The sequence below is a fragment of the Micropterus salmoides genome, unplaced genomic scaffold (assembly GCF_014851395.1).
Source record: "Micropterus salmoides isolate LMB-PRFRI ecotype aquatic unplaced genomic scaffold, ASM1485139v1 Ms_hic_scaffold_14, whole genome shotgun sequence".
NCBI lineage: Eukaryota > Metazoa > Chordata > Actinopteri > Centrarchiformes > Centrarchidae > Micropterus > Micropterus salmoides.
In genome coordinates, this window is record NW_024040485.1 from 5291029 (window position 1) to 5313502 (window position 22474).

Genomic DNA, 22474 nt, shown 5'->3' on the forward strand with positions numbered 1-22474 from the left:
ATCTGTGCTGAAAACAACGCAATGTGAAAAATCCTTCAAAGCACTTGATATAGTTAAAACGATGCCACCTGTAATGCATTTGAATGATTTTTTAAATGCAAGACCCTGTAATGGAGGGTATAAATGTCATGTCTTGATAAAAGTAATTAAGTTAAAAATCACAAAAACTGACTTTTCAACTGATTTCTATTACTCTCATTTAAAACATACGGACAAGCAACTCAAAAACAGTGTGACATGTTCCCAATACATGTAAGCCTCGTGATAAAATTTCTTTTTTACCTACACATTGCAAAGACATGAATCTGCTGCACATGCTCTGCAACTGTATCATATATCCACCAGGAGGCAGATCACGGTACGTGCATGCAAACGCACACTTATGAGCAAGCAAATCAGCACTCTGAAGTGGTTAAGTATGCTTCAAACTACACGGGTTATATGAGGTAGTGCCACAAATGATGTGTCATCTTATCATGTTAAAAGGCAAAAGTGTGTAGACTACACTTATTTCAAATGGTCACAACTGTCAAAGCCTCCTCATGGCTGCAAGTCCACAGCCTTCTTAAATTGTGTGACTTTTGCATGTTTGCATAGTCCCGAAGCAACGGGTCATAGAAGGACCATGACACTCTTGGACAGCCTGTCCTTGGAGATAGTTATGGACTTGTGCTTGGGTGAACAGAGTGCATGTGACAGCTGTAGGCTAAATGGAATGAAAAACGGCGCTTGCGAGTAAAGATCAAAAGCTGTCTAACTTTTACACGCCCTCACACCTGGGCCCTGGGCCACAAATTTTGTGGCATGAATGGATCTTTCGTTTCATTGCTATGAATTGCTAAGTTAATTTACAACAATCTTTGGAACACTTTTGAGTGCGTTAAGGAAATTAATCTCATTTTTGAAGTGACAAGATGTTCTTAAAAGGGAGGTGGGACAACCTCTTCTTCAGTGCCCCGAGTCTTTTAATGTGGAAACGCCACACCTGTTTGCGACAACACCTGTTCATTTATGCATTCACACAGTTGGGGATTTTCTGTCTCCCTGCATGTGTCAGCTGCAGCTGTGCTACTTAGATTATGTCATGACTATGTCCTGCCAGTGGACTTGCCTCACTATATATATACACTCACCTAAAGGATTATTAGGAACACCTGTTCAATTTCTCATTAATGCAATTATCTAATCAACCAATCACATGGCAGTTGCTTCATGCATTTAGGGGTGTGGTCCTGGTCAAGACAATCTCCTGAACTCCAAACTGAATGTCAGAATGGGAAAGAAAGGTGATTTAAGCAATTTTGAGCGTGGCATGGTTGTTGGTGCCAGACGGGCCGGTCTGAGTATTTCACAATCTGCTCAGTTACTGGGATTTTTACGCACAACCATTTCAGGGTTTACAAAGAATGGTGTGAAAAGGGAAAAACATCCAGTATGCGGCAGTCCTGTGGGCGAAAATGCCTCGTTGATGCTAGAGGTCAGAGGAGAATGGGCCGACTGATTCAAATGCTCCGTACTTGTATAGCGCCTTTCTAGTCTTTTCGACCACTCAAAGCGCTTTTACACTACATCTGCATTCACCAGTCATACACATTCATACACTGAGTCTAAGTGCTCAAACAGAAACTAGCATTCACACTCATTCATACACTGGCGGAATAGCCAGTTGAAACGGCCTACCTTAGCATTGTTTTTGACCATGTCCATCCCTTTATGGCCACCATGTACCCATCCTCTGATGGCTACTTCCAGCAGGATAATGCACCATGTCACAAAGCTCCAATCATTTCAAGTTGGTTTCTTGAACATGACAATGAGTTCACTGTACTAAAATGGCCCCACAGACACCAGATCTCAACCCAATAGAGCATCTTTGGCATGTGGTGGAACGGGAGCTTCGTGCCCTGGATGTGCATCCCACAAATCTCCATCAACTGCAAGATGCTATCCATCAATATGGGCCAACATTTCTAAAGAATGCTTTCAGCACCTTGTTGAATCAATGCCACGTAGAATTAAGGCAGTTCTGAAGGCGAAAGGGGGTCAAACACAGTATTAGTATGGTGTTCCTAATAATCCTTTAGGTGAGTGTATATGTGTGTGTGATATTGTTTTGTTTATTTACAGAAGTTGAACTTTCTCTTGCAGTAGTGTGTGTTGAACAGCAGAGGTCCTTCTTGCTGCAATAGTGAAGCACTGTTTACATCATCATGGTAGTAAACTTGGTAGGCATTAGTCTCTAGGTGGAAATTTCCACTCTGGCCACACTGGACCAAAGGCCACAACCACGTTTGAAAGACAACTAAATGAAATATTAAAGAGCCTCCCACGCTGCAGCTTTTAAGCTCTGGTTCGTTTTTAGCGTAAGCAGAGGGGAAATCTAGTGAATGCAGTATATTTAGAGGTTGGATAAATTCTTTTGAATATAAAATTGTGCCTGTTTTGAACAGCAATTGACTTAATATTGACAAATCCAAAAAACAGAGTGAAATCCTTATTATGTATTTGGAATTTTCATATTCGCTTGAATACATTAACTGTGAATGTAATGATCCCAGTAAAGTCAAAAGATCCCAGTTGACTCATGCAAGTTCAACCATGCACACAATATGTAATCCAATCATTTTAGATGTCATCTGAATCGAGGAATTTATGTAACATTGCGAGAGAACCAGCTGCAAGGTTTTCTGTTCACAAACAGCAGTTTCAAGGTTTCCCTCAGAAGCATTGTTCACCCTTTCAACTATCTATTCGTGTGTGTGTGTGTGTGTGTGTGTGTGTGTGTGTGTGTATCTGAGACGGCATGATAAGTTTTGTTTGAGAGGGAGAAACACATGGGGCGTAAAGACCAATCCCACTTTAATAAAGAAAGGAATAGAATTAACTCCACTTTCATCACCATCAAGGAGGTCAATACTATGTCACCAGGGGTTGCTATGGAAACGACATAAAAGTAACTTCATTAAATGGCTTCTAAAGTTTTACATCCTTCTAATTTAGTTATTTTCACTTTCTTTCAGTCCACGCTGTTTTATTGTTTTTTAACACAAAACAATATATTTTTTTTTGTATCAAGAAAGCTGGGCAAAACACATTTTGAACTGAGGTTTTTGGTGTTATAAACACACCATAGGGACTTGTAATATGAATACTATCTGCCTTGGTAGCATGACCTTTCATATTTCATTTAGTGAGATATGAAGCAACCAAAGATATTTAAAGCAAAGGGAAGCTAACCATTATTGGCAGAGTACCAAATTAAAAACCAAAGTTTGTGGCACTTTTCAGTTGGACTCTAGTTAGTTGGGTCCGTTAGGACCGTTAGGAACTAGAGGGAAATTAAACATAACTCAACAAGTTACGGACAAACAACCCCTTCCATCACCTTGAGCCACAATGGACACAAACACCAACAAAAAACAATATAGTTCAAAGAAGTGTCATTTATCACTGAACTTTTGAAACTTCATGTAGACTGTGTGATAGTTTGGTAGTCATGCCAAAACATGACAGAACATGATCAGGTTACCCTTTAATCAATGCATTTCTGGTATAAAATCACCACAGATTGACAGTCAGGGGAGTTGTGAGACTCACTCTGACTGACTGAGTGAGAAAGTGATGGACGGAATGAAGTGACAATAAATGAAACGAGAAGTCAAATATCTCCCCACTGCATATGTTCCTGATTAAATCTCTGCTGTGCATGTCTTAATGTTGCTTCTCTGTGAAGGTGTTATCAAAGACTTATTTCCACTTTATGTGACAATAAAGCTGTATTGCATTGTATTGTAATTACGATTAGATAATGATAAATAATAATAATCCTTGAATGAAAATGCAAAAAGTGTTTTTCACCCTAAATCACTTACTGAGGCTTCGATGCAGGAGAACATTCTGTCCTATCAAAATAACACAGTTGATTTATTTAGTGACAGTATTTAGGTACCTCTCGCTACCAAACAGAGTCAGCACTGTGCATCTGTGTTTTATGCACCTTTAGCTGCACCTACATGAAAAGCTGTCTTGAACCCTGAAGAGGAGGAAGACGTGTGAGTGCTGGGTGAGCAATAAGCAACGGTCCATTTCACAATTGAATATTTTATTAGACAAACAAAAACGGTTTTGTTTTTACAATTCAAACACTGAGAAGAGAAAACCTGGTCACTGGAAACAGCAAAAAACATGCAGGGAATTTCATCTCAGTTGATATCAAACAAAAACCTGAATTTTATTATCACCTGCCTTTTTTGTAGAATTGAACAGGACGGGCATCCCTCTGAGAATACAAACCGCGACGGTCGTTGGGTTGGTACACAACAAACACTGCCACAGGATGATTCACAATATTGTCATTGCTCTAAATAGTAGTTAAATACCTCACTGTTATTGAGCTTTGGCAGCCATAAGAAACGGTCTGTTACATTAAGAAGTGCTCTTTCTATTTTCTCCATACAACTACATAAACAGAAAAAGCAAGCAGTTTTCAAAATCACCATAAACATTAACACAAGCTATTATAATTCAAATAAAATGTCGTTACATAAAAAAAAATAAAAGAGAAAAGAAATTGGCATCACCCTTTAAACAGAGCATTTTAATATCTAGCCATAATCAAATACAGTTTTATACCACGATGGATATCCATAATTTGAAAAACAAAACTGACGCTTACATGACAGCACAACAGTTATTTTTTGAACAACGAGTCATCTTAAATAGAAAATTTAGGTTTTCCGGGCAGAGTAAACAATTACATTTTTAACATGTTGAACAACTACTTAATATATTACATTTGCTTTGTAGAATATATAAATTTGTGGAGTGAATTATTCTAATAAATTTAATAGAATATAAATTCTGATAACATCCATGATGACGCTTTGGTACTTTCTGTGCTTTGACTAAAAAGCAGTTGAGCTCTGTCATTTCAATTACTACAATCAACTCACTTCAGTGAGTAAAAATAAATATTCTCTTGGACTTGGATAATGCCCCTCTACATCGGCTTAAAATATATTTTGAAACTCTGTATATAAACTGCCAAACATAAGAGGATCTTCATCTTGACTTCTTCTAGTTCACTTACTTGAAAAACCTTTTTGATCAAATCAAGAACTATACAAACTGAAGACAAGTTGGTGAAATACAGGAGATCACTTCACTGACAAAATGCTTTTTAAGATATTTCTCCTTAATTGTGTTTTCAAATAAAGGAATGCAGGAAACAATCAAGAACGGCAGCGTAAATGACACAGATGACATATCAGATAAACATGGCTGAGTCGCGTTGTTGCAGCTGCTGGTGGATCTGAGTAGCATTGTGTGCACCTCGTCTGACCTCAGAGAAACTTGCTGGTAGCGAGACCTGGCTGACCCACCAAGGTTTTTTCGTAATCTCTGTACTAGAGCGGTACATTTTCAGGAAGCACCTGTATTTCCTCTTCCTCTTCTTCAGCTGGCTCTCATTGTCTGGCTTCGCCCGTGCACAAAAGCAACAGCAAGCATAGTGTGTACGACACTTAAGTCTTCACATGCAAAGAGCACATAAAAGATAACAACAGGAGCGAAACTGGCAAGCTCAAGCTGTTTGAATGTCCAGGTTCACTTCTGAATTCAGTGTAAACCAGGCCTGAGTGAGCAGAGAAACAAAGACGTTCAAAGTAGTTTTTGTTCCAGAGTTTTTTGCTGTAGCAGTTTGTAAACGGCACTGTCTTCAGCTCCTGACCACAAACAGCGGCCGCTACTCTGCTTTGTGGCAGTAGATGTCTTTTAGTGCTTTCAGCTCTTCAATCAGGGTCTTGTTTTGGTTTTCCAACACTGCCACACGATTTTCCAGACATTTGACGTACTCTTTCTTTTTCCTGCGACACTCACGTGCTGCCTCCCTGGAGAGGAAAGAGGGGGGAAATTTTTGAGTACCGTGCTCAAAATGCAAGCCATGCACAATCCGAGAGAGCAGATGTTTCTAAGGCTGTCAAGCTCAGGTTTCGTTAGTAAACTGCTTCCTATGTCCATATTTTCCCAGACAACCATTCATTTACCTGTTGCACTTTGCCCTGTCAATCATCAACAATCAAGTGGCAGAGGAACATTTGCACATCTATAAAAGCACTGTGCTGCAGCTTTGACCTTTGGACTACTTGTAACTTGTCGCCTTGGCAACCAAAAAAGTGTGAAAATCAACCTCCAGACTATCAAAGTTTCCAATTCCCTGGTTGAGTCTTTTCATTTCAGTGCATGAATTTAGAAATCATTTTAAACATGACTGTAAATGTTATTTTGCAGTATCTTTTAACCCTAGTTAGCAGCAGCACAAAAGATTTTCAGCCCAACGTGAGATTCACCATTTGGAGAAATATGCTCATGCAGAGTGACTGGGTAGAAAGGCCACTGGCCTGTGTGTAACCGTGTATAAGAAAGTATAGAGTCAGTACTGGCAGAAATCTCAACATTGATGTCTAGAAGCCTCCAGATCCTACAGCCCTGTCACCATCCTACCTGTTTTTCATCAGTCGGACCTCCCTCTTGCGGGTGATCTCTTCAGAGTGCTGTGATGAGGGGCTCTGCATGGTGCCTGGGGATGCTGCCATTACGATGCTCTGAGCCAATCCCGAGTTGGGTGAACGCAGCTGGTAGGCTGGTATGTCTCCTGTGGCAGCTATGGGGGAAGACGGACAAAAGATTAGGTCCATGTCCTGCAACGTTGTTCATTTACAATAAAATGTGATCCATGCAAATCTTCAGATTTTCAGGTCACACGGCCTGTTTCTTCACATTTCCCCCTTAAAAATACAGTAAACATGTAAGTATTTTGACAGAGGAAGTTAGACAGCAACTGCAGCCAAGAGCGCTTATTCGATATCCTTCCTGCTTTAAAAGATGAATTTCCTCTGACCATGACTGTCCTTATGAACAGGTATTTGTTCTTAAATGACCCGACTTGTTGAAAAAAAAAAGCACGTCTTTTTGTTTGTGACCTGATTTTGTACCTTATGCAGCTTGTTGCAGGAGAGCAATTAAGACCTTTGGAGAAAATTCTGTAATTCAGAAGCGCAAGGCAGAGTCTGTGAAATGTACACCGATCAGGGATTCATTTGAATTTGTTTCTTTTTACTTTATTCAAAAGTACGGAAGCGCATTGCATTCACCAAAGAAAAAAAAATTGGAAGCCTTATCTTATAATTACGAGATCAGGATGTCGTAATTACGAGAAAAGATGTCATAATAACGAGATAAGATGTCATAATTATGAGATCCGGATCTCGTAATTACGAGAAAAGATCTTGTAATTAGAGATGACTGGAAAGGTGCCATTTATTACTGAGTTCAGTAAAGTTGGAAATAGATTTACAGATTTGAGCTTCAATAATATCAATAACTCGTAAGCAAAACATGTTTAAAACACAAACGACACCTCTTTATTATCGTAGTTAAGTAGACAACGAGCTACAAGTACATTTTCACATAAATGAGTCTTCCTAGGAGCAGAACAAATGACATTGGTCTCTACGTGCAGCAGGCTGTGAGACGAGTGCACAGGGACCGAAAACACATTCTGCAGAGATATTCAATAACTTCACACTTACAGAATATAGTGCCCCCCAAATCACCTTACACATTAATGATATACTGCTGGTTATACTACAACACTTTGTTTAGGGTAAAAAAGACTTTTGCATACCTAATATTAGGTACGTCTCTTTTCAATATTCAATAACTTCACTGTTAAAGGCTGTAGTGTCTCCAAAATCACACCAGGTATCAGTGATCTTATGCTGATGATACTACAACACTTAGTTTGTAGAAATATAGTTTTGCATAATTTGGGGAATTTTAATATTCAATAATATTCAATAACTTTACTGGTATTGCTAAGGGGTGGTGATGGGGCAGTGGCTAAGACAAATGCCTTTGATGTGAGAGACCCGGGTTCAAATCCACTTTGAGACACCATTGTGTCCCTGAGCAAGACACTTAACCCCTAGTTGCTCCAGAGGTGTCCAGGGGAAGTTTTCCGTCTGCCTTATTGGTGGCACCTATTCTCAACATGAGACCATTGATGATTGGGGTGATTTTGAAGACAATACCCCAAAATTATGCAAGCCTAAGTGTTGTAGTATCACAAGCATTAGATCACTGACATATAGGGTGATTTTGGAGACAATACAGCTTATAACAGTAAAGTTATTGAAGATAGAAATCCTCCAAAATTATGCAAAACAATATTTCTACAAACTAAGTGTTGTAGTGTCATCAGCATGAGATCACTGAAGCCTGAACAGTGAAGTTATTGAATATCGAAAAGAGACGTACCTAATATTAGGTATGCAAAAGTCTTTTTTACCCTAAACAAAGTGTTGTAGTATAACCAGCAGTATATCATTAATGTGTAAGGTGATTTGGGGGGCACTATATTCTGTAAGTGTGAAGTTATTGAATATCTCTGCAGAATGTGTTTTCGGTGTTGCACTCGTCTCACAGCCTGCTGCACGTAGAGACCAATGTCATTTGTTCTACTCCTAGGAAGGATTTATGTGAAAATGTACTTGTAGCTCGTTAATAAAGAGGTGTCGTTTGTGTTTTAAACATGTTTTGCTTACAAGTTATTGATCCCAGAAGCTCAAATCTGTGAATCTATTTCCAACTTTACTGAACTCAGTAATAAATGGCACCTTTCCAGTCATCTCTAATTTCGAGATCTTTTCTCATAATTACGAGATCCTGATCTCATCATTATCTCGTTATTATGACATCTTTTCTCGTAATTCCGACATCCTGATCTCATAATTATGAGATAAGGCTTCCAATTGTTTTTTCTTTGGTGAATGCAATGCGCTTCCGTACAAAAGCAAGCAAGAAGCAAAACTTTTTAAATCTTAAATGACTTCTGCTGCAGTTCCTCTAATGGCCACTAGATGCTGGCTCAAAAACAAAATGAAACAAATAAAAACCCAGAGACCCAAAATTTCTCTTTTGAAATACAAAGCCATGGTAAAATCTTTACGCAGCAGAGCATGTGTCAGGAGTATTGTCTGTGCACAAATGAGTCATTTCTGCTCCTGAATGACTTAATTTGTGCACACAAATTAGTAATTAATGCTGTAGGATTAGTGTCAAGTGGCTGTAACTGCTCTGGTCAGTTAGGGAAGAGCTCCAGTGTTAGCAGCAGACTAGCAGCTGTGTTCAGTTATCAGTTATGTGTACAAATACACCTGTGAAGCCCAATACAGTGCAAAATAAAGAGTTAGTCATCAGCTAATCTAAATGAGCCGCTTGGGTTTAGGGGTGCAACAACTAATCGATTATTAAATTCGTTGCCAAAAAATTTTTAAAAATCAGAGTTATATGAGTTGTTGCATTAGGGAAAAATATATAACAGTTGCGAAAAGCTGTCTACTACAAAATCGTTAAGTAATAATTATTATAATATTTATTGACCCCCCTGTAAATTCTGCAAATGTAATGCATGACGTTATTCCTTTCTTTGTATATGGTGTCAGTTTGTCCCGGTGTGTTGCAGTACTGGCGTGTAAACTGCTCAGTCACTAAACAGCAGATCAGGACTTGATTTCAGAGGAACTTTCTGTTGCTGCAACAGAAACGTTCATTAAAAGATGCATTTTTCAAAGCAGTATTTATTTTATTGTCGTGACTGTTAATTAGTACACGCCTAAAACAACCTCAAGTTTAATTTAAAAGCTGATAGCTAAATAAGACGCATTGTGTAATTTTGCAATTCATAATCCGAATAGTTGATTATTTGTTTCAATTATCAATAGATTAATTAATATCAAAATAGTCGTTAGTTGCAGCCCTGCTTGGGTTTAATGCAGGACTTAACCTGTTAAGCTACATTTTGTTATCTTTGACTTTCCTTAAACGGTTGACATTATGTTCTGTTAATTCATGCGATTATATTATTATTAACTCAAAAGAAGCAATCAACGTTTTGTGTGTACAAATTCAATTCTCAATTCAGTCTCAATAGGTCATTTTGCTGGTGTGTTGGTGTTGTGTTTACAACAATGTGACAGTGTTTTTCTGATAACTGGTAGATTGTATTTTTGCGTTCAAACTGATAGTGATTCTGGAGAAGGCAGCAAAAAGCTGCTTACTGGATGTGGTTGATGTGCTGTTTGAGTTGAGTCATCAATTTGATGACTCAAGTGTTAACTGATCTGCCTGCTGTCTCTCACCATTTCAGTTTTTCTTTTTCACTTTGTTCCTGAGAAGTTTCTAGTTTCTGTCTTCTCCCCCTCTCTCCAGTCCACACACACACACAGCAGGTGTACAAACACACACAAACACACACACACACACACACACACACACACACACACACACAGAGTCTCTCTCTTTCTCTCTCAGTGATAACAGAGTGAGTCGGGCTGTGCTGACGTAAGTGTGTGCGTCTCCCTCGCCCGTTTTGCATTCTCTCTTCCCTGCCTGGCCTCTGTTCCAGGAAACTGGAGTGACGTCAAACCGACGACTATCTTAACCCCCCACCTCACCCCACCTCCCCCTCTGCCACCCGCCTCTTTACGTCTTACCCCCCTCCCTGCCTTTCTGCCTGACAACCACTGGAGTGGTTCAGGGAGCACACTGTGTGTGAGTGTGTGCAACAGCAGGTTACAGAGAGACAGGAACAGAGTTGAGCAAACTAACTAAACACACTTGTTGACCTGCTGTTTCTCCCTACACAACCATGAACTCTCACAGTGCTTTGTGCTTTTCATGTGTTGAAATGGGACAGACAGCTGTCCAATCTGTGGCATGTTTCCTCCTCAATTTCACAACACATGCAGTCAGAATAACATAAATATCTATATATTTTCTCGGTCAGAGAAATAATGTTCTCACAGATCAATAAATAAATGATTTGCTCTTGCAGTTGGAAAAAGAACCTCCAAACACCACAAAAAAACGAATTCTTTTTACTTTGCAGGTAACTTTAGCAATACTTTCAATCTTTATTGGAAAACATTGTTGATAACATATGCAATACATGCAAACATATCACACTAAAAGCCAGCAAGAGGCAAGATGCAGACTTCACATAACAAATATGTATAGAGAAACTCTACCTGACTCAGTCTCATCCCCAGTCACAGCCATCGCTTGGTTCCAATAATCCAGCACCACGGTAGCAAACACCTCAGCACAAAAAAAACGCTTCTACCTTATTCTGTTCGCCTTCTTGAGAACCTCCTCCTTCTCTCTTTTCCCTCTCAGCGCTCTCTGAATCAGAGTGGTCACTCGTCAACTTTACAGCCCGATTACAATTACAGGCATTGACATCACAATGACATCACTCCTGCCCGCTGAAGTCAGTAAAACACCCTGGATTAGAGTTCCTCCCCCTCCTCCCACCCCCCCGCGGATCAGACACTGAAGTAGAGAAACACAATGTGAGCTGGGTAGGCAGGGAGGGGAGGGAGGGGAAGCTGAAGCAGGGGGGTGGTAGCGGGGTTGTATTTATAGCACTTGTGACGCAACTAGAGAGACGCTCGACAAACAAGAGGATATTGTGTCCCAAGCGGCTGCCGTGCAAACTGTTGAGCACCCTGAATGGAGCTGTTATGTGTGTGTGTGTGTTTGTGCCTTAAAAGGCTTGAGGAGGGACGATAATTAAGGTTTTAAATCCTTAGTTTAAAGTAATCACAACATGTCCTCTTCCACTCATGTTGCTGAATTCTACAGCATAACAGTTATTTTACCAGAGCCAGTGAAAAAAAGATTACATTGCTGTTTCAAACATGTCTTTGCTGAGAAAATGCTCTGCAACACAGGAAGTGATGCTTTTTTGTGGTAACAACACAGTTTCTTTGGAATAAATAGGCAAAAGACTGGTTAAATAGTGGGGTGCGTGAGACCTGCAATAGCTGAAAACAAAATTTATTCTACCTAAAGAAACAGTATAAAAGGCAAAACCACATCTAAGATGAAAACTTCTGCATTATTAATTAGTCATCAATGAGTCAACGTCAAATCTGATTCAATTCAATTCAATTTTATTTATATAGCGCCAAATCACAACAACAGTTATCTCACAGCGCTTTTCATAAAAGAGCAGGTCTAGACCATACTCTAATTTACAGAAGCCTAACAGTTCCCACCAAGAGCAAGCACTAGGTGACAGAGGCAAGGAAAAACTTCCTTTTAAGAGGCAGAAACCTCGAGCAGAACCATGGCTCAGGGTGGGCGGCCATCTGCCTCGAACGGTTTGGGGGGGGGGAAGGCAGCCTACACAATATACACACAGAGGTACAGACAGTAAAGGTGATAAAAATATTAGATGCTTTGATGAACAGATAACATTTTAGTGTTACTTTGATGTTATTATCATGAAAGCAAACAAATCAAATTTCTGTTTCACTTCCACAGAAAACGGTTTCTGAGGTTTTGAGAGCAATTGTCACACGTAAAAGTGAAATGTTGATGCTTAAAATGTTTCAAATTTGTAGCATTAAAACAATGCTTCTTAAAAAAAGTCTCATAAGGCATTACTGTACTGAACTGCGTTTAGATGTTAGCTTGTTGTCAATTCTATACACCATCTTTTATTCCCATCTGATTACAAATGCATGTCTATAATTAAACCTGATGGCTATTAAGCATTTTAAATATTGTTTTGTTAAAATTCATGGCTTCATTCGATTCCACACTTTCTGCTCCCACTATATTTTTATTTATTTACTCTTACTGTGTAACATTTCAATCAATCAAATATTCTTCAGGCACTAATAAAACTAACAAACATTACATTAAATACTGTATACATCTCTCAGAATGTCCTGTCAATCCTGCACCTGTTGAAGGGTTTCTTTTTTTGTGCATACTTTTTTCTTTATTACAATAATTGGCTCTAAATGAGAGCAAAACTCAGGTGAGTCCGCAGGGAAAATTCAATGTTTAAAATTGGGTTTACACTATATCCACTTTAGACTGAAGCATGCTTAAGATAGCTATCAGCTGTCCTTTATTTCATTCCATACTTTTTTTACTTTACGTTTTAATGCCTTTTGTCTACATTTCAAGCAACCACTAATTTTGTTCATTTTGTCACCATGCAAAAGGAAAGAAAGAAACAAAAACTTGCACAGTGCTGAAGCTTGCTCGAGTGCTTGCATGTACATATGCATTGACACTGTGATTTGGCATTTTAGTATGCTTCAAGAAAACTCCAATATCCAGGGCCTCAATTCAGAAGCTGTTAGCTGCTCCTCCTTAGCCAACTTGAACAGTTAAAACTGTATCTCAGCAGTTTTATGTATTTAATTAGCTTCAGTGTTGGCATAGTGCTGTGTTCATAATGTAAACAGATGCTGAGCACACACTGCTTCTTACTATGATCAAAGCTTTACTGCCTAGTCTTTCTTGTCTCTCAGGTAGACCAACTTACATTTTGCTCAAACGTTTCTTTGTTCCCACCCATTTCTGAGATCTGCCAGTTAAAGGGTGGGTGTATATAACATAAGAGCAAAGTGCAAGAGCAGACAAGCCCATTCACAGATGATCACCAACATCATATTGTACACTAATTAGTTCAATTTGCATATGAGAAAAAACGTTTGTTGAGTGAAGTGATCTCACATTCACTTTTCATTACAAATGGCAGAGCAAGGAATTCATTTGGACACAGAAATTCTTCGCTGAAGGATCCAGCGACTATTTGTTGTGGCCCCAGCTACTGTATGAGCTGTATTAAAAGCCTTTCGGATGAAGGGGATCAGGAAAAAATCCACAGCTGCATCTCTAAAACCAGGACTCTCACAGAGTCCAGGCCACATTCACACAGCCTCTCTATGCCAGATGTAGGCTGCCAAACACTAAAGTGCCCAATTAGATTAAGGTTATAGCACAGAGCACCATTCTTCAAAACTATCGATACCCTTTCATGCAACAATGTGGAAGTGTGAGTAGAAAGACCAGCCCAAAGTTCCATTTGCAAGTGGGACATTTCTTTTCCTGTTTTTCCAAAGCATTTCTTTTTGTTACTTTACTAAATGAAACGAGTGCATGGGGAAATGTTATCCAATAAAGAGACAAGGAAAATTGTCAGCTGCTCAGGGTGTACTTCTGGATTTATGGTATTTATATTGCACACTAATTTGTTCACATTCAAATTAGTTTTATTGGCATGAATGTGTAACAACAATATTGCCAAAGCATTCACATTTCCTGTGTGATCATAATTCCAGTAGGGCCGTCCCCGACTTCAGATTTAGATAGTCGAATCATGAGTGCAGAGCTGCAGTCTCTATTCATTACTCACTGTAACTCACACTGTACATTTCCAGCTAAACTGAGGCTTATTGTTGACCCTTTTGTCTCTGCTCTGCTCACCTGCCATTCACCGGTCTTGTGCCGAGTTTCGCATACCCGCCGAGAACTGCATGCACGTAGCGGTTCCTTGCGGGTCTAATCCAAGTACTAATATTAAATAATATAGATAATATTCTTTGTGAGGTCAATGCTGATAATGATGACCTTCATTAAAAGGTCAAGGTTACAATTTTGGATTTATTCACACACTTTAAAAAGATTTATTAAAAGCTTCTTTATTTTCACACTTCTGTTTATAGCATTATACGTTGATATCATAATAGGCTGTATGTGAACTTATTGGGGAAAGTTCTAGGCTAATCTTATCAATTCATCGAATCTTCGACTATTCGGGGAGACCCCTAAATTCCAGGATTTTGTATATTTTTGTTCTGCTTTTTCAGTATTCACGGAGCTCAAATGATATCCATTCTGACATTGTCTTTATGTTTATGTTAAGCATTTTAAACTTTTAGGGATAATTAAGAACCAATAAATTCTCAGCAAGAAGGGTTAATTATTAGAGAAAGCATCCCCAAACCAAAAAGGCACAGACTGAAACCCTATCCTTTCCTCTTCACACTACGCATGGTCTGTGGCAAGATGGAAATTATGTAAACTGGCTAATGAAGTGATTTTGTTTAGTTTTTGGGCTTCATACTATCCATAATTTCCTTGAAATGCTGCCCTGTAATCATATAGTCTAACAGGCCGCCCACTAGTCCATAACTGTTTCGCAGTCCTCACATGCACTCTGATGGTGTTGATGGTGAGAAATGAGCATAGATTGTATGCCGTGTCTCCAATTGTTTCTGTGATGGTGTTACAAACGGCATCAATTAAATCTAACTGATTCAGTACATGTTGTAATAAAACAGGTTAAAGGCATTTTAAAGGCACGTTCTTTTGGCACACAATTCCAAATTTTCTAGACACATACACATTACATTTCAACAAAACCAGTTGGAACCCTACCTTGGATGACCACGTGTCCTCCCTGAATGTAGAATTGCTGTGGGGAGTCTTCAGGCTGAGCTGCACACTGCAAGAATGTGGTTCCAGGCTGCGGGGTGGGAGAGCTGGTCACCGTCAGAGTCTGGGCCCCCTGAAGTGCTTCAGCTCCAGAGGTGGTCAACTGGATGGTTCTCCCATCAGAGATCGCAACTGTGCGGAGTCAAAGTTCAGTCATAACAAGGCTACAATCTAAGTGGATTAGCGAAATGGAGTTTTGTTATGTCAAGTGTAGGCGTTTGTAAAGTAAACATTTTTCCACATAGAAGGTGACTGATAGTTGGATCACTTGTTTGTTTTACAAAAAGTCAGCAGTACATAAACGCTTAATGTGAGAAGTCAACCACGACTCCCAAGGAGCATTGCAGCAAGTGGGTGCGGTTGAATTTCAAGCCATTTATCACACTTAACTGATGACTCATGATTTATATGAAAAAAGTTGAATATTCAACAACAAATGGGTTTCTAGTATTGTTAGATTACCCAGGAGTCTGCTGTGTTGTTCTATCAAACATTAAACATGAAAAAAAAAAACAATTGCTAGATATGTCAGAGGGCGCACGCCTCTGGAGCTACTATGGGGTTAAGGGTCTTGCTCAGGGACACATTGGTGGATGTGTTATCCACTGCACCATCAACCCCACAATATTGAAGTGGACACAATAAACTGATGTAAAAATAAAAATAAAACAGCACTTTTAGAGCAATAGACTGAGAAGGTAGTAGGTAAGTGGGTAATGTGAGTTGCGGCTGGTTCAAGATCAGCTAATATCTCTGTTCAATGTGTGTACTGACTATATTGTCCTGAGCTGGTCTGGTAGATGGAGGTCGGCACTGATGCTGAGGCTGCAGTGGAGACCGGCACCTCCTCCTCCGTCTTCTCTTCGTCGATTTTAGGAACTGCTGGCGAATCCGATGAAAGCTCATTGAATATTTTTCTACAGGAGAAGACAATTCCATGAAGCGATTCCACACAAAGAGTTCAACATTCTCAGACTTTACACTTTAAAGAGGTCATATTATGCTCATTTTCAAGTTCAAAATCTTATTTAGGGGTTGTACCAGAACAGCTTTACATGGTTGCATCTTACCTCTACAAGATCTTTGTTGGGAGTTGCACATGCGCAGTTCCTAGTTAAGGACTACCAGCCAATCAGAAGCAGAGTAGGGCGGGTCGTGAGAAGCCGGTAAACACGGCTTCGGTTCAGCTGTACATGTTCCCCTTACCAGCTTAGGAACATGGACTGGAGCGAGAGTTTCAGAGTGGTGAGTTCCTCTGGTGTTTTTGAGGGCGTGTCGGAGTAGCCGCTTGGCGAGCGGTATGACGCACATTGTGCTGTGTCGTCACAGAGAACAAAAGGAAAAGACTGGACTACAAACGAGCTGTTTTCAGGCAGTTCAGAGCAGAGTTTTCTGTGGGAGATGGGAACTCCCTTTGGGCTGGACTTTGGGCTTTTTCACTTTGTAAACCTGTTACATGCACAAAAAAGATATATAACTCCATAAAGGAGAGGGGAAAAGCCAAAAAGCATAATATGACCTCTTTAAACACCATATTTGGTTTATCATGCTGTTGTTTACTGCTGACGTCTCCTCACCGATAAGATGGACGCCTGGAGAGAATCTCTCGTCTTTTCTGGGTGTCATTGACTGACTCGTCATCCTCCAGCTCTGCTTCAGTGGCAACCTGTAGAAAACAAGCAGTATTTAAAAGCGGTAAGTAATCAGCAATATTGATATTCAAATGTTGGTGTTAAATGTTATTTACTGTGGGGGTCTTGCATTCTGTACACAGCCTTTGGTAAAGTAAACTGGGATGTGTTTGATACAGCAAATGAAGGAGAAAGAGAAGGATGCTGTCAAAGAAGGAATTTGAGAAGACCTTCATTTTGAGCATTTATTCCTTTCAAGCCAGCACAGGTCTCAACAGAGCCTTCACAGAGTTCTACTATATTGTGTAATTAGTTGTGAATATGTGGGTTAACGCCCTCTTTCCTTCAACAGTTTTACTGCAGCATGAACCAACAGGTTCCCATTTTGTCACCCGAATCACACTGTTGGAATAATAACAAACATACATTTTGACCTGGTTACTAACATCAGTCAGTAAGCTTTTATGACTCACACTGGTGTGTGTATTGGTTGCGTGTTAGTAGCACGAAAGGCTGCTTTGGCACTGTTAGAGGACAATGTCTGTCCCAGACAAAGGTATTCAGACAAGTCTGATTAATGGCAGGTTAAACAGAGGCGTGTCCATGCCTATTTATTGTTAATTATGGAAGTGGAAGTTAGGCCTATGGTTTTTAGGTTTATGCTTTCGAAGCAGAGGTTGATAAAAGTAACACAATGACTGCATTTGTTATTGCTGCTGGCACAAGTTTTTAGGCTTGAATCTGCACCGCTCGTCAAGTATCTGGCTCCAGATGTTTGAAGAAGCAAATATATAACGTTTAATAAACTGCCATAGTCAGATTTGTGCTTTCACAGTCAGTGACACAGGATATTCATTTCTATGACAGCGTAATTATTACTGTGTTAAGTTAAGCCAATATCACGATGAAGTCGAGTACGTTGAAATCAGCGAAGAAAAATACCCTGTGGTTTACATCTGCTGCAGTTCACAGATTTGATCTCTGTCCTGACCCGTTTCCTTGTACAGATACTGTTCGTGAAATTACAGAGTAACCTGCGCTTTGCAAATGTACGCTGCACATGTTCATGAACATCTGCAAGATATTAACTGACAACATCTGAGAGGAGTGTTCTTTCATTTCTTAACCACAAACTGTTTTGTGCTGAAAATACTGAAACATCGGTGTGTCCACGTTAATCAGTGAAACAATCACATTAGGACTTTTGGCCAGCGTCACACAGCTTCAGCCCACAGGTCAGTGTTGTCTGATGTGTCTACAGTATGTGGAGTTGTCCTCCTGCCCAGACACGACGACAGCAACAACATCTCCTGAATGTGAAGGTTAGACTGATGAGCTTAAACCTCAGCTCCTGCTGCGCACATCAATCCTATTAACAGATGCACTGCATAAGACCACAAGCATTCCAGAGTACCTCCTACACATGGCACCTAAATCCTTATTCACTAACACACTTGTGCAGAGACACGGAAGCCAGCGAGGACGCATCTGGGTACACCGGACCAATGAACGCTCCGGCTGGTGTATGACGAAGTTCTCATATTACAGCTAAAACAGTACTGTACAGGACTTCACTTTCTGAAAACATTTAAGGTGGGATATAGGCAATGCAGTTACAGAACCTTGATTCATATTTGATCAGCACTGCCTAGTTTTTACAGTTTCATCTGAGTTTCAGGAGCCATGGTACGTTGCGCTGGACGGGCTTGTTTGCATAAAATTGAGGGCAAGTCCTGTTTACGGACACTCAGATACGGAGTCATCTCATTGCGTTAAATATGCATCATGCACTGCGTGATGCATATTTAAGGATCCGACATCGTAACATGTAAATTATTCTACAACACACACTGCGGACAGTTTTTTCCTGTTCCTCTTTTGTTGACAACAGTGATATCAAAGCTTGACTTGAGACTTGGACTTAAATTTGACTTAAGATACCAAATAGAGGACTCGACATTTCATGTGGACTTATGCTTGAGACTTGCTCTGACTAGAGACTTGACTTGAACTTGATTTCATTCCTAGAGACTTGCCTGGAAACTTGCAACAACAGATTTGACTTGGAGTTGTCTAGTGACTTGACTTAAACTTGACCTTAAGGACTTGAGACTCAACTTGAGACTTGCTCTGACAGATTTGACTTGAATTGACTTGGAAGACTCGATACTTGACCTGGACTTGACTCCAATGGCTCGCTCTGACACGTTGGGGACTTGGCATGGACTTACAGACCAACCTGTTCTCGGTTTTAGAAAAAGAAGCTCAAGCTTAATATAAGTACAGAGCATGGCAGAGGCGTGCTCTCACCTGGACAGTCTGGACCGGTGACTGTATGACAGAGGTCTGAGGGGCCTGGATGACCCCTTGGACCTGCACCGTTTGACCGTCAGACAGCTGGACAACAGTCACACCAGGAGAGTCTGCTGCCACAGATACCTGCAGGTACAAATCAAGCCAAGTGTTGACACTGATGCCCTGCTGTACATTCTCTGTCAGTTTATATATCACTGAACACTTCATAACAAAGTACCTGAGAAGGGTCTGCAGGAGATAGACTAGCTCCACTGTGGTTCTCCTCTCCATCTGTCACTGAGTCGTTTAAACTGCTGTCCAGCTGAGGCGAGACTGAGGTATCCATAGTCAGTCGCCTAGACAGACAGACAAGCAGATTATTATACTGACAAAGGCCTCCCTTATATTTTCTTCTCCGATACCATTATCAGAGATCAAACAAATAATTGTCTTTTCATGTGATACCAAATTTACCTTTCCCAGGACTAATGAGTCACAGTATTTGCCTTTTGTTAAACAGAATAGATCTTGCCCACCTCTGATTAGGAGGATTTTCCAGACCGTTGATAGCTGCATGATAAACCTTTTAATACCTGCAATAAACTTTCTTTACTTTGCAAAGTATTTAGTGATGCATGTTTTAAATTAGGACTTTTACTGAATGTTGCGTACTGAAAAGTTGTCACTTTTTAAACTCTGAGTGTGACACAATGAAAAAGACAAAACTAATGTAGGTGAATGAAAAACTCCATGAAAATATGTTTTAAGACTGACAATGAACACACTTTAAATTTAGTATCCTCCATTTGTACTGTAATCCCCATGTTTTGATTTATCTGCCGGATTTCTTTTGAGTCAAAATGATCTGTCTGAACAGCTCTGGTGATTGTTTATCCAGCTTATGACAAATTTGTATTGCATAACATCCATTTCTTACGCTCAGTGTGTGGCAACCACCGGGTGGAAACGGCAGACTGAACTGCAGGCACATTTTCACACTCAAGAATAGAGACTGCAAGAAACTCAAATATCATTTCATTGGATTTTCATTCTATTTAGCAAAGAAAGGTGCAAAGTAACAACAAAGAAAAGCCATAAAGATCTGGATTGGACAAAAAATTTAATATACACGTCTTCAGATACTGGCACCAACCAGAAATGACGAACAAGAGATATCATTGAGGTTGAAGGCTGACAATAACAAAGACCTGTGATCACAGTTATAAGCCAGAATGCAGATTGTAGTTCTAATAGTTCAAAAATGTTCACATCAGCCACCCGCACGTACAACCACTGGGCCCCTTGTTTCAAAAGATGTGTTCCAAGTATATTATCTCAAGTTAGTGTTGTCTACTATCTACTACTGAACGAGTGAAACCTCTGTTTAGAAAGTGTTCTCCTAATGCAAATATCAAATCAAAGAGAAAACTAAATAGAAGCATAATTCAAGGAGGCCCTGGAAATCACCCAGTCCCAATTTTAACAAGAATTTCTGCAAAGGTGTCAAAGCAGAAGGCAATGTGCAATCATTTTCAACTTCTCTAAATGTAAAACACCAACTTGTAAATGCAGTTTCCACTTCTTTTTTTTTTATTAGTGGCGTCTTTCAAGTAACATAACGTACTACTGCGCTTTAAATGATCAAGTTTAACAAACTACTCAAATAATTTCAAGAGGGCAAATATGACTTCCCTTTTTTAATAATACAAATTGAAAATAAGTTGTACTGTAACTGCCTCAGTAGCATATATTAACATTTTTGAAGAGTGTATCCTTTTATCGATACAACCCAGATATAAAGAAAAAAATATACAGAGCAACTTGGCATAAAAAGTGGAAGCATTGAAATATTTCATCATTTCATATTCAAGTGAAAGTTTTGGTATATTGTATTTTGAAGAGACATCTTTCGCTCAACTTCCGATATCCATCTAACTCCTTCACACTTGACGCACCGCTGTAACACAAACCTCTGTCGGCAGAAAGGAACTGCTGCCAGCAGAGCCGACTGAGAATTTTTTTTTTTTCCTCGGTGTTGATCGGGTAATTATTTGCCTTGTACCAAAGCAAAGTTTTAATGGAAAGTTTCGCACCGCAGACGTGTTTGCACATTGTCCTTCGACTCAGCCCGCATGGTGCTCAGCAAAAATGTGACAGCTTTGCAGTGACTTACCGAAGTTTTACGTAGTCTGACTCGTCACTAATTTAGAATGGGTGGACGGCCTGTGCCTTCGCTCACGTAGTTTCACGTCAGCGCTGATGATGCTGTGCCGAAAATGTCGACCGACGAGTCAGTTTAACGTCGAAGAGTCTCTGGGTGGAGCAAGAGGATTCACTCATACCTACTTCCGTGTTCGCTATGCGAGGAATGCACGACCAGAGGCCAGTGTCTCCTTCTTAGTATTTTAAATGGACAATAAGTCAGACGTTTCCTGCTCAATGTTTTCCGGCACAAACGTTTGCTGTATATGGAAATGGTTTGAAATGGAGGCCTTACTGCCCTGGTAGCTACTCTGTTTTGGACCAAACCACATTGATTAAATAGCCTATAGCCCTAGTCATGGAGTCGTTAAACTAAATAAAGTTAAACTCAGCAACATGTATGCTTATCGCTAAAAATGACTTAATTCAGATTTCTGTGGGACAGAAAAATAGAGCTATGAATATTAGCCTAAGCGATATTACGTTAAATAATGTTAAAACAACAACAACAACAACAATGTTGTATAGCATGTGTATAAAACTAAAGGTGGGACATTTTATAGCTTAATTTCAACAGTTTAAACAGTGAAACATTATCCAACTATGTCATTAAACTAGCAATTTTGGACATGTTTCAGTGTTTTACTGTGGTCAGCCATATGTTTACAGACCAGAGTAATGATGCCATCTACTGGCTGAAACAAACAATAACACCTACATAGCAGACAGCATCAATTTATCCTAACGTTCAGAGCAATGTTACATTTTGTTTTAAGCATTTTAAACAGGAACAAGTGTGTAAGTAGAATAAGCCTATATATCAGTCTCAATGACATTACCAGCAGCAACGAGTGCAAAGTTCATAGGCTAACTAACACCACACCCCATTCTGAAAATAAAGTATTATCTACTTCCACATGCATATTTGTAATACTTGACAATGAAAGAGTCCTGGATCTGGATTTACTCCTGAAGAATGCTTGATA

At 39.7% G+C, this 22474-nt stretch overlaps 1 protein-coding gene across 2 annotated transcripts; it reads right to left on the minus strand.

Annotated features, from left to right (window-relative positions):
* Positions 1–4085: 4085 nt before the first annotated feature.
* On the minus strand, positions 4086–21603 carry crema (cAMP responsive element modulator a). 2 transcript variants are annotated; one of them, XM_038717303.1, is made up of 8 exons: positions 21460–21603; positions 19525–19642; positions 19302–19430; positions 16938–17026; positions 16135–16277; positions 15304–15492; positions 6502–6661; positions 4086–5888 (listed from the first exon to the last, which is right to left on the minus strand). In XM_038717303.1, the coding sequence occupies exons 2-8, from the start codon at positions 19630–19632 to the stop codon at positions 5744–5746; spliced, it is 963 nt and encodes a 320-aa protein (XP_038573231.1). In that variant the 5' UTR covers positions 19633–19642; positions 21460–21603; the 3' UTR covers positions 4086–5743. The 2 variants fall into 2 exon arrangements, with proteins under 2 accessions (XP_038573231.1, XP_038573232.1); XM_038717304.1 differs by lacking the exons at positions 15304–15492; positions 16135–16277; positions 16938–17026; ... (1 more) ...; positions 19525–19642; positions 21460–21603 and adding an exon at positions 11088–11412.
* Between the last annotated feature and the right edge of the window lie 871 nt (positions 21604–22474).

Excerpts from the sequence above, each read along its gene's own strand:
- crema (XM_038717303.1), bottom strand. The coding sequence starts at position 19,632 with ATGGATACCTCAGTCTCGCCTCAGCTGGACAGCAGTTTAAACGACTCA. Across the intron at positions 19,431-19,524 it reads CTCCTGCAGACCCTTCTCAG|GTATCTGTGGCAGCAGACTC; the intron begins GTACTTTGTTAT and ends TTGTACCTGCAG. Across the intron at positions 16,278-16,937 it reads TCCAGGCGTCCATCTTATCG|AAAAATATTCAATGAGCTTT; the intron begins GTGAGGAGACGT and ends CTTCTCCTGTAG.